At 35.5% G+C, this 15,953-nt stretch overlaps 1 protein-coding gene across 3 annotated transcripts in view; it reads left to right on the forward strand.

Moving 5' to 3' along the window:
* Positions 1-15,953, forward strand: part of LOC128991313 (transcriptional regulator ATRX homolog) — a 94,554-nt gene that overhangs the window by 73,554 nt on the left and 5,047 nt on the right. For all 3 annotated transcript variants that reach the window (XM_054414115.1, XM_054414117.1, XM_054414116.1), the window contains exons 25-34: positions 32-207; positions 784-899; positions 7,874-8,003; positions 8,706-8,886; positions 11,499-11,682; positions 12,075-12,290; positions 12,673-12,850; positions 13,748-13,951; positions 14,549-14,708; positions 15,243-15,304. In XM_054414115.1, coding sequence (XP_054270090.1) covers positions 32-207; positions 784-899; positions 7,874-8,003; positions 8,706-8,886; positions 11,499-11,682; positions 12,075-12,290; positions 12,673-12,850; positions 13,748-13,951; positions 14,549-14,708; positions 15,243-15,304 — 1,607 coding nt within the window. The remainder of the gene's footprint in view (positions 1-31; positions 208-783; positions 900-7,873; positions 8,004-8,705; positions 8,887-11,498; positions 11,683-12,074; positions 12,291-12,672; positions 12,851-13,747; positions 13,952-14,548; positions 14,709-15,242; positions 15,305-15,953) is intronic.

A 15,953-nucleotide genomic window follows, 5' to 3' on the forward strand; every position in this document is an offset into this window, starting at 1 on the left:
TTGACTACATATTGATGGTGTCGTTTTACAGATCATTGCATGGTTCAGTTCGTCAAGCCCAACTTGTTGGGTACCTCCAAAGAGTTTCTCAACCGATTCGTCAACCCGATCAACAACGGACAGTTTGTTGACTCCACAGATCATGATGTTAAACTGATGAAGCGCAGAGCACACGTACTGCACAAGATGTTAGAGGGCTTAGTCCAGGTGATGGAGTCATTTCCAATACTGTATATATTTTCAATGTGAATAGTGATTTAAGTATAAAGTATTGAATACTAGTTATGGTTTATTTTTTTAATTTGAAATTAATTTCACGTCTAAAGGTATCCCAATTAACCATGAAAATCCTAAAACTTTGAAAGATCCATTAGTTTAGGCTGTTCAACTTTAAAAATAGAAACCCTCGCTTCTAGATTCCTCAAAACTATGATAACATTGCAGAAACCAAGGAATGACATAGCCAGTCAATACCTATACTATAAGGCCCCACAACATAGGCCTTGAAGCCGATTTTGAGTTCCCCATAAGTCCTTTCATGCCTCTCCGCCAGTACTTGTGCAGAACTATATTTGCCAGCTTTCAATAAGACTAACCAAAAATTCTTTACATTTTTATCGGTAATAGAAAGGCTTTAATACCGCCATTAGAATAAAGAAAATGTTTTAATATTGTTCTTAAGTAAATGATTTTTGTTAACTTAAGCATAAACAACAGTGGTTGTTGATTTTTTGTTAATTCAATGTTTACATTTTTTAATATATTTCCCTCTCTATTTTGCAGAGGTTTGACTACAATGTCTTAACACCATTCCTGCCACCCAAACAAGAATATGTAATATCCGTTTGCTTGTCTGAGCTACAGGAAAAACTCTACTCTTACTACTTAGAAAATGAAAGGTAAGATTTATTATATTATTGTTCGGCTTTATTAGTAGTGTTAAATTCCTATTTTAAAGGAAGCTTCAAAGTAAGGTTCAATTTATATTGGCCATGAAAAACTAGTATTTTTAATTAAATTAGGCTATTTATTTAATTTATTAGAAATAGTTAAATAAAAAAATGATATAATGGAAATTGATTTTGATTCTTTTATAATCGGCTATCAAATCTCAGATCCAAGTATGGTTTGTTTTAATGTTCACAATGTCACATTGTTTAAATAGACCTCATACTTATATTAAAACTAGATGGGTTTTGAATACAACATTTGTTGGGTTTTGTAAATAATCGTGTTCAGCATAACCCAAGTTTTTTGTTCAGATTGATGTTCGAGACACATTAGTTGCCGTTCAGAAGCTGCTAAAACTATTTGAAATACAATTTTATCTTAGATTAAAAACTTGTATCTGAGTTGGATATAAATTGATGACAAGGTTTGTTATTGATGTTTTACACATTTAAGTAATTTTATTTAGTAAAATAAGAATTTTATTTGGTGTTTTTTCCAAAGGGCTAGAGTTAATTACTCTTTTAAAATTAAAGTGGTTTAAATACCTGTAATGTTGATAATCCAAGTGGTTGTGTAACAACTAGTTTCGTCTCACAATGGAGCCTTCTTCAGGTTATCCCAAGGACATTGTCACTTTTTCCGAAGGTCGTCAAAGTTCACAAATATTTACTCTTGAGACGTAAACCGCCGGTCACGTCGTTAAAGCTAGGCCTAGGCATGCCTGATACGTGTTTTAAATGTTTTTAGCGAATTTCCCCTATAGGGAATAAGCTATTACCGTAGTACTCATGGTAAGACCTGGACCCGGGACCCATTTACTTTTTTGTTTTGAGGTCCCTAGAGACCAAAAACACCATCCGTTCAAATTCATATATATATATTTGTGTCCGTTAGCGCGATAACTCGAGCAAAAATCATCCGATTTTGATGAAATTTGGTACAAACGTGTAAACCTATGTTTATTTAAACGAGTTCGCGAACCAGCATGATCGGACTATGGGAACAGGGGTTTATGGGGGGTTATTATGGGGTAAAAATTGGTTTTTCCCATTTTTGACCCTAATAACTAATCTAGGGTCAACCTAAAATCTAGCAATTTCTTTCTAAACCATTTTGTAGAGCTTAAAAAAAACTAATAATTTAGTATATTGAAGCGTTATTATGCGCCTAATGGTTACGGAGAAAATTCCAAAAATCTGTAAATTGAAAATTTGCATGCTATTCTTATGGAGAATAAGTAAACTGTTGTAGTTTGCTTGTTTATGAACATATTTTGATAAAATTTGGAAAATGCATTCATTTCATACTAAACTATTACATAAAAAAAATAGCTTATTCCCTATTGTTACATCCTAAATGTCTATCTTTACTTATTTACTTAAATTTATTCTATAACTATTATCAGCTGGTTATAATGTTTACATGTTCACTTTGTTTTTAATATGTGTTGAATAAAGTTGGTTAAAATTGTACCTTGATAAATACATTTATTATTTGTTCTAAATACATACAGAACAATTTGGCGACGATGGAGGTGAGTACAAGTAATTCAAATACCTCTCAAAACATTCAAATGATTAACTCAGCATTGATTGGGCCCTTCAATGAAAGATATGAAACATGGGAAATGTATATGGAAAGACTAGAGATATCATTCATTTATAACAACATTTCGGAAGATAAAAAGAAAATTACGTTACTTCACTGTATTGGATCAGACACTTACAGTAAACTTAGGGATATATTGCATCCTGTATCACCTATAACTAAATCCTATGCTGAATTAGTTCAAACTCTTAATTCACATTTTACACCGAAACCAAATGAAGTATCAGAGACATTCAAATTTCATTGTAGACATCAATATGAAGGAGAAAACATTTCTGAATTTTCATTGGATCTTAGAAAGTTGTCTAGATATTGTAATTTCGGCACATTTCTGTCAAAAGCCCTGAGAAATCAATTCATACTCGGACTAAGGGATGAAAAAATACAGACAAGATTAATTACTCTAAGTGACAGTGATTTGAGTTTTGAAAAAGCTGTAGACATGGCTCATGAAAAGGCTCAAAACGATTCAATAACAATCCAATCAAAATTCAATCATGAAAACAATGAATTGCCGGTTAACTTAAATGTTGTACAACAGAAAAGTTTTCAAAAACCTAAAAACAGTACCAATATTAAACAATGTTACCGTTGTGGAGAGTTACATGAATACATATCTGAATGCAAACACAAAAATACAACATATAACTTCTGTAAAAAAATAGGGCATCTAGCAAAGATTTGTTTTAGGAATCCTAATGCACCTATCAAATTGCAAAGACAAAATAAGACTACATTTAACACTACTTCAAGAAATGTAAAACAAATAACAGACTCGTTCGAAGATCAAAATGAAATATTTCTACAACAAAATATGAACAATTCTGTTGGATCCCTCTATAAGGAAACTAATGTTATTGACATTTGTTCTATGAATACCTCAGAAGATAAATTTAGGAAAATTATGTTAAACATAAAAATAAATGGGAAACCTATTCCGTTTGAACTAGATACAGGAGCAGGAGTATCTTTGATGTCAAAAAGTAACTTTTCCAAGTTTTTTCCTAAACACAGACCTTTAATGAATCCAGACATAATCTTAAGAGATTTCAACAAAAATGAATTTGTTCCATTGGGTAAAACCATTGTTCAGGTTGGTTACAGTAACCAAACCAAATATCTTCCATTGTATATAGTCGATGGTAATAGAGATACGATATTTGGTAGGGAATGGCTGAGATCCATTAAAATAAATTGGTCAGACATACATAACGTTCACGGAGCTGACTTGGATAGAGTTAAACACTCAAATCCCAAAGTACACAATATTTTAATGGAATTTAAATCCATATTTGAACCAAGAGTTGGACGTTTCAAAGGGGGAGAAGCACTTCTTAACTTAAAGCCTGACACTACACCAGTTTTTAAAAAAGCTAGACCACTACCTTATGCTTTGTTACCAAAAGTTAGTGCAGAAATCGACAGACTAGAAAAAGAAGGTATAATTACAAAGGTGAATCAGAGTTCTTGGGCTACTCCAGTTGTACCGATTATGAAGGCAAATGGGAATATCAGACTGTGTGGAGACTACAAAGTAACCCTCAATCCCCATTTGGTAATACCAGAACACAACATGCCCCGCATTGATGATATTTTGGCCAGAATGGGTAATTCGACTAAATTTACAAAGATTGATATATCTGAAGCTTACCTACACATGCCAGTGAAAGAAGAATACAGAGAATTACTCACAATCAATACACATAAAGGTCTATATCGAGTAAATCGTCTACCATTCGGAATTGCAAGTGCACCTGCTATTTGGCAATCAGCAATGGAAAATATTCTACAAGGTATTGATGGTGTTGATGTTTTCTTGGACGATGTCAAAATAACAGCCCACAGTGATGAAGAACATTTGAAAAGACTCCGTGCTGTATTAAATCGGTTCAAAGACAACGATTTACACATTAATGTTTCTAAATCTCAATTCCTTGTACCAGAGATTGACTTTCTTGGTTACCATGTCTCGTCAAAGGGAATAAGTAAAAGTAAACATATTACTGAAGCAATAAGAAACCTGAAGAGACCAAGTAATGTGAAAGAAGTTAGACAAATCCTTGGTTTGATAAGTTACTATCGAAAGTTTATTCCAAACTTAAGTGAAAAGATGCAAGCCATTATTAATCTCACAAGAGCTAATGTACCTTTTAATTGGACTGAAGAATGTGAACATGATTTTCAATTGGTGAAGGAGGAAATGATGTCAGAGAATATACTATGCCATTTTGACCCACACTTACCACTCATTCTAGCAACAGATGCTAGTCAATCTGGAATTTCGGCAATTCTTTCTCATGTGTTTCCGGATGGAAACGAAAGACCTGTTGCATTTGCTTCCAAAACACTATCACAAACACAAAAACAGTACAGTGTCATACAAAAAGAAGCCCTGGCAATTTATTTTGGAGTTAAACACTTTTACCAATACCTTTATGGACGTCATTTCACCCTAGTTACAGACCACAAACCCCTGGTATCTATATTTGGACCGAAAAATGGAATACCACTTATGGCCGCAACAAGACTACAACATTATGCTATATTCCTTCAGGCATTTTCATTTGACATAAAGTATAAATCAACCAAAGACAATGTTAATGCTGATGCACTTTCAAGACTACCTAAAAATGTTGAAGAAGCTGCTGTTATTGACTCAGCCGATGTTCATGAAATAGAACAAATCTACACTTTACCTGTCACAGCTGAAGAAATAGCAAAAAATACACAATCTGATCCAGATCTTAGAGATATTTATCAATCACTAATCAGAGGGGAGCCAATCCATCACCCGATGTCTTCTAACGAACAAGAATGGTCAATTCAGCTTGGATGCTTATTAAAAGGGAATCGTGTCGTGATTCCCAAACAACTTCGTGCAAGAATTTTGAAAGAACTTCATGAGGCTCATGTGGGTATAGTTCGCATGAAGGGACTAGCTCGTTCGTATGTTTGGTGGCCTAAAATTGATGCAGACATTGAGAATATGACCTTAAACTGTTTGGGATGTCAACGAGTACAGCATGAATCACCCAAAGCACCAGTTCACCATTGGGAATATCCTTCAAGGCCTATGCAAAGAATTCATGTTGATTTTGCTGGACCATTTTATGGCCATTATTTTCTCCTAATTGTGGATGCCTACAGTAAATGGCCAGAAATTGTAACACTTACAACCATAAATTCACATAAAACTATTGAGGCTTTGCGTAAATTCTTCGGCTCCTTTGGAATCCCTGACATATTAGTGTCAGACAACGGAAGGCAATTTGTTTCATTAGAGTTTGAAAAATTTCTTAAATCAAATGGAATTAGACACAAGAGATCAGCACCTTACCATCCTGCTACTAATGGTCAAGTAGAACGCTATGTGCAAGACTTGAAAGATACCATCAGAGCCATGCACTTTGAGGAAGGCTCTATCGAAATAAAACTGCAGAGATATTTAATGGCCTATCGAAGAGCTCCACATAGTACTACAGGACAATCTCCTTCACATCTCTTTATTGGACGTCAAATTCGATCAAGACTTGACTTATTGTATCCTGATTTGTCACAAAAAATGAACCAGAAGTTTGACACAGACTGTGACAGGCAAAAGTCCTTTAAAGCTCAAGACCGTGACAGGCAAAAGTCCTTTAAAGCTCAAGACCGTGACAGGCAAAAGTCCTTTAAAGCTCAAGACCCTGTCGCCTACCGCCTCTATGGAACCTGCAACAAATGGGGGTTTGGAAAGATCAACAAAAAAGAAGGACCAAGAAATTATGAAATAACCACAAGCAATGGCCCAATCAGACGACATCAAGACCAAATTAGACGCTCAGGGAGGGACTTGTGTGAATTTTCATTAAGGAATGAGCAAAATCAAGTATTCATACCAACAAATTTTGGAGAAGTCAGAGAGGAACCAACCGAAAACCACGCAACAAATTATCACAACATTAATCCAGAGGCCAATGATCCCAACATACCAGATGATCCAGAGACCAGTAACAACATGTCAGATGTTCCAGTGGCACCAGAGACCAGTAACAACATGTCAGATGTTCCAGTGGCACCAGAGACCAGTAACAACATGTCAGATGTTCCAGTGGCACCAGCTTCCGCTATGACAGTGAGACGATCAAAACGGACACATAAACCCGTCGATAGACTTAACTTATGAAACTCACTAAGAAGGGGAGGTGTTACATCCTAAATGTCTATCTTTACTTATTTACTTAAATTTATTCTATAACTATTATCAGCTGGTTATAATGTTTACATGTTCACTTTGTTTTTAATATGTGTTGAATAAAGTTGGTTAAAATTGTACCTTGATAAATACATTTATTATTTGTTCTAAATACATACAGAACACCTATATAAGAAATTCGCTAAAAAACAAAAAAAACACCTTTTTACCCTCCCTGTTGCAGCAAACCTAAGTACTCGTTAAACTAATGTTATTTAAATAGGGAATAAATGTGATATTGTTAAGGAGACGTTTTAGTGTAAATCCAATCAGGCAAATGGAAATTTGCTTAGTCTGCAGGTTTGCCGCGGCAGGGGTATTTATGTTATGTAAATATTTGTGAACTTTGAAGACCTTCGGAAGGAGTGGCAATGTCCTTGGGAAAACCTGAAGAAGGCTCCATTGTGAGCCGAAACTAGCTTTTACACAACCACTTGGATTATCATTACAGGTATTTAAACCACTTTAATTTAATCTTGATAATCCAGAGGCTACCCATTCGAAAAAATACTCTTTTCAATGCCTAGAGCTCCTTTCAGTAGGGGTCAGGGTTGTACTTTTGGTTCAAGACAGGATTTTTATGGACGGGGTTGTACTTTTGTTTTAGGATGGGATATTTATTTCCTTCCACAATTTTCGTATGATATTTTTCCCTTTGCAACAAAGAAATCTTAAGCTTGTTTTTAAACATTTTTGAGTAAAAAACTTTGCAAATGGCAATATGCTAATGGAAAAAATTCAGTAATTTTTGCTCTGTTCTAATCTCATTATGAATTTAATCTGTGATTGCGATAGATCACAATTTTCTGCTGGAGTAACAGGGACATCATCATCGTCACCTGTCATACCGTCGAAATCATGAACATCTCTTGCAAATATTCTGGTGAATAAAGGTGGCAAAATTATAAATCCCGTTCTGAGAAATTTCCGAATGAAATGGAGGCCTAAAGATCGTATTTTTCTCAAAAATGTTGTGAATTTTTAGTTCAGATCTGTCCGAGTGTCCATCTCTACTATTCAGAATGGTTTCACTGGGACCCCTTAGAATCTTTAGTAAAATGCAATTACATTGTGTTGCAGCCAGAAAGCAGAAGGTATGAAGGGAGGCACTCGGCTGTTCATGGATTGGCAGACTCTAGGCAGAGTGTGGACTCATCCTCGGGTACTCAAGATGAGCACTGATAAAGCAAACTGGCTCAAGGAGAAAAAGGTTTGTTGGAAGAGTAGTATATACATTTCGTCACTGTCGTCGGGGAGGTTGAAAAGAGACTTTTTCCCCATGTGATGAACTATATTTTTCATCATACAGCACCCTTCCTCAAGCCACATCACAAAACATAAACTATGTACATTATTTACCTTGAATTTTTTTTAAAACTGGATTACTTCTTTTTTGCTTGTATATTCGAACAGCTGTTTCTGTTCATATTTTACTCCTTAAAATCCTTTCAATGAATAGGTTTATGTCTAGTGAAGTATAAGAAATACTTAAATATAGACAAATAAATGTAGACCTCTTCTGTTAATTCAATACCACTAGTGCAATGTGGTTAGGTTAGGTTAGGTTTTTCCAACTCTATACTAACCTAACTAAAGTTTAATTCACTACCACTTCTATTGCTATTGCTAATAATCTATTGCTCTAAAAACAAGTGGTGGTGAACTAACGGAAAAGGTCCATACATTTTTTACAATGTCACAAAAATTGATAACAGATTTGTTCATTGTAACTATAATCTTACTCTGATTCAGAGGACAAAAAATCACAGGTATAAACATTACAGCTGATGATCACAACTCCAGCTGATTAGTTTTTTGCTCTTGATAGAAAAAAAGCTACTTCAGCTCCGCAAGTAGTTTCTGAAAAATTCCAATAAACATTAAACTCTAATGTAGTTGTATTCCATTCAAGGCGATGGAAGAATCAGACTCTGAAGGATCGCTGAGGGAATTCATTGATGATGACTCTGAAAAATCCACTACAACTGAAGAAAGCAGCGACGACTTCTCTGAAGAAGAAGTTAGTAGCAAAAAGAAGAACAAAACAACTCATAGGAGTAGGTCTACACGGTCCACTCGGCAGAGTAGTAATGGTGAGTGGTAGGATATTGGTAATCCAAAACATACTTTAAACAACTTTTGTCAGCAACAACTAGGCGAATTGCTTCATGATAGTTAAAGATGTAGGCTAACAATACCAAAATTAAACCAATATTTTTACCAAAATTTTTATTTTGGCTACCAACACCGATAAGTACACTGATTAAACTGTTTTGTAAATTAAGTCTGTAAACTCACCTTATAATATCCATTTTAGGTTAGGCCTATTCTATAAATGTTTGAAGTTAATAAGTTAACAAATATATGAATTACAAAAGGTGTTTTATTTAAACAAATGAACAATTAACATGCAATGAGAAAAGGCTTGACGTTACAATGAAAGGATTGACAATGGTGTGTGGGGTTGAAATTAAATTGAAATAAAAGATAAATTTGAATAATAACTTGAAGGTTGAAATAATTTAGATGTGATATATCTCAGGGTAGGGTGTCGTGCTGGCTTGAATGCTAAGAATGAATAAATTTGATAGTGTCCAAATATAGGCCTAATTAAGGTGTTAAACTTACACAATCCCAACAATGAAAAATCTAATTTTGGTGTTGTCCAAAAGGTAAGTCCAATTAGCACAAAATTTAAAAGAGTTTAAAGAAAAGGTTATACTTAATTATGAAGATAATGATGGAGTTGAGTCCTCTTGAGGTTTAGGTTAGTATGATATAACTTGAAACTGGTCTTCTTGATGAATGAATTTGATTTAGGTAAAATTTTGACTCCTTCTTCTAACAGTTTCAATTTCTCCAATGGCTTACTTCTCTCTCAATCCCAATGTTCACATCATTCATTGTTGAACACATGGGATCACTTTCACTGCTTCTTAGAATTTTGATTCCTTATGGACTAATTTTGAAATGATATTATAAGAAATTGTGACGTAATTTTCCTGGCGGGCGACAAGTGGGAAATTACGCCACCGGTAAGAAAAACGAGATCCCAGGATTCGCCCTAGTCCGGTCGCGGGGAGTTTCCCAGGAGTCGATAGTGATTCGGATAGCCTAAATTTGATAGCCCTGGTTGTCAGAGCTCGAGACGAACGTTGCGGGTTACCCAAACACCCAACTCGAAATCACCACTCTAGTCTGGGGCTTGTGGGAAAAATTAATAATTTTAACTTAACTCTGTGGGCAAATATCTAAATTACACTAGCTAACTTAACGAGTCAACAAGTAAGCTAAGTAGTCACCCCGCTTACCTACGGAGTTAAGTCGTCAACCTGCAACAAACAAGGTTAGTACAAGATAGGCCTAACCTAGCCTAACTCCCACAGAGTCCGTAATTACTAAATGAAAAGAAAACAAATTAGCCTAAGTGGTCCAGGTGAGGAACGAACAAAAAAACGAAACTAAAAAGTGAAACTGCACCTTGAGCCAAAAAACGAAAAGTTAAAACTTCTGCTTCCTCACGTGGTCGACTTAAGCAAACCTAGACAAACTTGGTCCAGCAGAGACCTGTCTGCTGGGACGAACTTCGGGACGTGAGATTACTTTTAAAGAAAGGTTAAAGACCTAAAAAGGAGAATCCCAATACGGACGATGAACTTTAGTTAAAAATTGTATGTCACCAACTATAAAAGTAAAGAAAACAGGAGTTGGTTAAACCGTAAAACTATGGCGGAGTGGTCAGGCAGAATATCGGATTTATCAGTATTTGAGGACTAACCCCAATAACGCCAGTTGAGTATTATTGTAACACTCACCAGTCGAATATCCAAACGATGCTTAACAATAACTTTTAACGAAAACTCGCACACGAACACTACTTTGAATGCACGAAAGACGAACGAACGAATATCTTAACTCGAAGCGAAGCCGGTCAGAGTTAGAATGACGACCTTCTTCTTACCCCTCGACAATCCCCTCAACCCCCTCACGCTCACCTCTGATTGGTCAGAGGTTACCAAAAAAAACCCAAAAAACGAAGCTTGATGCTTGAGGGAAGGCGTAAGAAGAACTAGAGCAAGAAGAAGTAAAATGGGAAGGAAGATAAAGAAGTAAGGCGGAGAAGTAAAACTGGAGCAGACGACGCTCCCCGAAAAACAGTGCGGCGGTTTTTACTTCCTCTCTCCCAGTCGTCTGCTGGTGTGTCTGTCACCTCGGTTTCGTTTCGAGGTTAGGTAACGACGTTGAGGTTAAGTTGCAACGGTTACGTTAGTGCCACGACTAGGCCTACTCAACAGCTTATAATTAGCCGTTTAAATATCGTGGTTTAAATCGTTTTTACCCCCCTTCCCATTTGACCCGTTACAAAATTTTGATGTATTGCAATTCTCTTACATATTTAATAAATAATTAGGTTGTGGGCTTTGTAAAAAAAAAATATAGGCTATGGAATGAATATTATTAATGATTAATTAAACAGATTAATGAAATTATATAAATTAGGGAAATGAATATTAGGCCAGACTTTCTGAGGAGTGATTATTAACAAAGGTGTAGGAATAGAAGTTAACATTTTAAGAAACTTAATACTAAATAATGAATGAAATTACATGAAATATTACAAGACCTTGTATTAATTCACTGAAGAGGAGTGTGATGTGTGGAAGAGGAGATTATGTAGTAAAATGTAAATTGAATGTTTTTATAGTTGCTCTATTGGAGTCATCAGACGAGGAAAAGCAAGATGGAGAGGATGTAGTGGAGAACGCCAACCATGGAGACTGGTGGGGCAGCTTTGTAGAGCCGCAACACTTTGAGGACATGCGGCAGAGCGGGAAACTGTTGCTGCTCTTTGCAATACTCAAGGAGTGTGAAATGATTGAGGACAAAGTGTGAGTTGTCATTTATCTCTTCATTGCCACTTGGATCTCATCTCCATCTGTGGTCCAGAATTTTTAATCAACAAAATGCGGTCTAGTTTTATTGCATTATCAAAGCTTGCAACATCTCAAAACTTCAAAATACTTCAAAAACGAATCTTACACAAAAGAAAGATTTATGTACATTCGGACAATATACATAATAAGTACAATATACATACAATAAGTACATTCTACTTATTGTAATCGGCATTACATACTGCGCTATCATTCAAGATTGTTTTTATTCATTAAACATTTAAAAGTTATAATAGACCACTTCAATAATAGCAAATGTTTCTAAATTCTAAACTAATTCAACAAAAAAGTATAAATTCAACTCATGTCTTAATGTATTTTTTTAGGTTGGTTTTCAGCCAGTCTCTGTTCTCATTGGATCTGATTGAGTATTTCCTGGACAAAATTGACTGTGCTACACAAGAGGGGCGTTTAGACGAGAACCTAGACAACCACCAAGGCAATTGGAGCAAAGGTCTCGACTATTTCAGGCTAGATGGGTCAACATCCTCGGAAAACCGGAACATCTGGTGCAAGGCCTTCAATAGGGAAGATAACCCGAGGTTGGTAATTAGTGATTTATAACCAAATTTCTCTTAAACTAGTGGACCGTATATATTTAAGTTTTTTTTTAGGACAGGGTTTATTAGTTCTAATTTATATCTGCAAAATGGTGTTTTCACTAGTTAAACTTCTTATGATATTCCATCAGTTTTACGTATCCTTGCACCATTGAACAATTACTGTTCCAGTGTCAACTATCATAAAAAGTATTTTTTACAGGACCCTTAAGATTAAGTTTATCTATTGCTAAGTGCAAGTTCTTTGTCAAACTTGTTGTCCTGTTTCTGTTAGCATTAGTTTTACAGATCATCTTCCTGTATTGATCTAACTGGAAGCAAGGATTTTCTCTGGTACTAACATTTCAGATTTCATTTTTCACAGAGCGAGATTGTTCCTAATTTCCACCCGAGCTGGTGGTCTAGGGATTAACCTCACAGCTGCTAACCGGGTGATCATCTTTGATGCATCGTGGAACCCCTCCCACGACATTCAGAGTATCTTCAGAATTTACCGGTTCGGTCAGAAGAAACCATGCTATGTATACAGATTTGTGGCTTACGTAAGTATAAGTTTCTCTTTAACATAAACTCCAATTATTTATTTCTGAGTGTATATAACCATGGCTTCTAGCAGGTTGTTCGGAGAGTTTACGAGTAATTTCTAACTAGACAAACCGTCATCTTGGCAAAACAATTTCATTTCCAATAGTCTATAAGTGTCCAGCATATAGCCCCTGTGTGAGCAGTGAGGTGTTAAAATACAACATATCAATTGAAAATACTGACTTTAGTGAAGTACTAGTACAATTGTTGTATGGTTCACAGTGGGGCTACATAAAACCAAATGGAGCCGTGAAGCTGTGGTACAGTAGAACCTCTTTAATCCGAACCCCGTAATCCGAACGTCCACTAATCCGAACCCCTCATTGCTGTACTCCATACACAGTACAGCAGTTCTTTATTGTATACTGTATTTAATGTACAGTACTGTTTATTCACCATGTTTACTACTGTATTAAATAAACATTGTATTTTAATTTATAAAACATTTTTTTCACTTTTCCCAAAATAATTTAGATTAATTTTAGCCATGTTTTAGCTATTGTTATGTAAAAACAACAATATATTCTGTAATCCGAACTATTCACTAGTCCGAACTACCCCTGGTCCCAATTAGTTCGGATTAAAGAGGTTCTACTGTATACTAATTTTATGGCAGTCGATTCAAATTTACAATAAACATCACTTTTGTTGTGACTGATAAACTGGCAGCAAGATTCTATAGCACAATCTCCACTCTACTCTTTTCCTAAAAATGTATCAAATACATAACCCCAACATGATCAATCATGAACATAATGTGACATTTGCTAATAAAAAAAATGTGTGCAGCACGTATTAAGCACCCCTTAAGTAGTTAAGACCCTATTTATTCTAATTCTATGTTGCAATTGCAGGGTACGATGGAAGAGAAGGTATATGAACGACAAGTAGCGAAGCAGTCCATCTCCAACAGAGTGGTGGACGAGCAGCAAGTCCACAGACACTTCTCTATGAACGACCTGACAGAGCTTTATACCTTCACCCCCGCCTCCAAGTTAGAGGACAGACCTACCCCCGCTTTGCCGCGTGACCCACTCATGACGGAAATCCTTTCACAGGTAAAGAGTTGTGCCAAAAGAAGTACAACGTCAAAAACCTTCCATTGCAACCCTAGAACCATTCAGAACGGTTCCTCCATTTTGAACTAAATGTCCCTCTTTCCGATGTTGTCCTCATAAAGATATCGTTCTTGTACTGTTGTCTTTCTTGTTCCAACAATATTCTCGTACCAATGTCATTCTTGTACCGGTGTCATTTTTATTCCGATGTTGTTCTCGTACTAATGTCACTCTCGGTAAAATGACGTTCTACCAATACTGCTCTTATTCCAATGATGTTCAAATTTTGACCAGAACATTAAGCTACATTGGTACGTTTCTATTCCATTGGAATGTGGCCTTATTGTAAGTATATTTCCCCTCTCTTCTTCAAGTCTCACCCCTCTTCCCTCTGCCCCTTACTTTCAAATTACAGTGTGTGTGTGTCACAGGATATCCAGCTATCCAGAAAACCAGGAATTGTACTCAAATAATGAGGACAGGAAATATGTTGGGTAACATTGGGGGTTGATGAAGAATTTAATATTGTGCACATAAGTCTGTTTTGTTTTTTGTTTTAAAGTGGGATATAAATATAATGTTTCTTCTGCTGAACAGATGAAAAAGTGGATAGAGAAATACCATGAACATGACTCTTTGCTGGAGAACGTCGTTGAAGAAGAACTTAACGAGGAGGAGCGCAAGGCTGCATGGGAAGACTATGAGAACGACAAGAAGAGAGGCTTCATGCCACCAGCCGGGCCACAGGGTCCTTCGGGTGAGTTGATGCATAAACATTAGATTTGTTACATTTAAGTATTCAGCTGATTCTACATTTCATTTGACATTCATAAAAATGAAAACCAATTTCTAACATTATAGTGTTAAAAAAATAGATGTAGTGTGACTATTTTCTTTATTAAGGTTATGTTTTTAGGAAAAAACAGTTATCTTGGATTAAAGAAAGATTTAGGATGGAGAGGATACAGCTAACTCACCTGATGAAAGGTTGAAGACGAGTCAAAGAACACATAAAATATAAATACACACACAAAAAACTTGATATTTTGCCTCTATCAGAGGCTTCTTCAGAAGTAGGCAGTTACAAAAACGACAGTTTTAAAATTATTTTAGTTTCAGACCATTTTTTTAAAACTTTATTTTAAACTTATTTTTAGAAGCCTCTGAAAGTGGCGAAATATCAAGTGTTTTGTGTTGGTATTTATTTATTTTTGTTCTTCGACTTGTCTGCAACCTTTAGTTATACAGTAAGATTTTAAAAACACTATGTGATTGGCTTTTGTCTGTTTAGTGAACCCGAGTGCTGCGTGGAACCAGCAGATAGAGCTTATGCGGCAACAGCTTAAACTGAGGGTAAATATGAGTACTATAAATACTTTTCTGTAGAAAAAGGTTTTTTTTGTAGTCTGCAACCAATTGTTTGAGAGTTTATCAGCATGTATAAGGGTGATAAACAAACAGAACAGCCCTGCAATGCAAATAGGTACAAAGAACTTTTACCTTAGATTAAACTTGTGTGTAATTTTGGATTATTGATAGAACTATACATTCTATCTCATTTTACAGTTGTCACCAGGTTTAGAACCAAAAAGGACGTTGAATTGGACCACATTAAAAAAAAAAAAAAAACAGTGCCATTTTTACCTACTAGTTTTCTTTACTTTTCGGGGGGGCGGTCACTTCCTACTAGTTAAGCTAATAACTATTTTGCAACTGAATTTTAAGCGGAGTGGTATAACTTTGTGGTCATTTTCCGCCTAAAATCAATAAGAGTTTACTTATTTTAGTTATGACTACATTTGTTAATCTTTCTTGCAAAAGTGGTACTTAGCTTAAACATTAGCTGATGAATTGAGGATAAAGTTTGATATTATAAAGTCTTAAAAATCAAAAGTATGAGTAAATTGTAAGCAGATATTTCGATACAACTCAAACTGCAAGGAACATTTTGTAGTTATGGATCTTCATTTTATGGATTTTCAATGATAGAGTTGCATTTAGA

Source organism: Macrosteles quadrilineatus, unplaced genomic scaffold (assembly GCF_028750875.1).
Source record: "Macrosteles quadrilineatus isolate MER2022 unplaced genomic scaffold, UCM_ALF_1.0 Scaffold_4__1_contigs__length_99947679, whole genome shotgun sequence".
NCBI lineage: Eukaryota > Metazoa > Arthropoda > Insecta > Hemiptera > Cicadellidae > Macrosteles > Macrosteles quadrilineatus.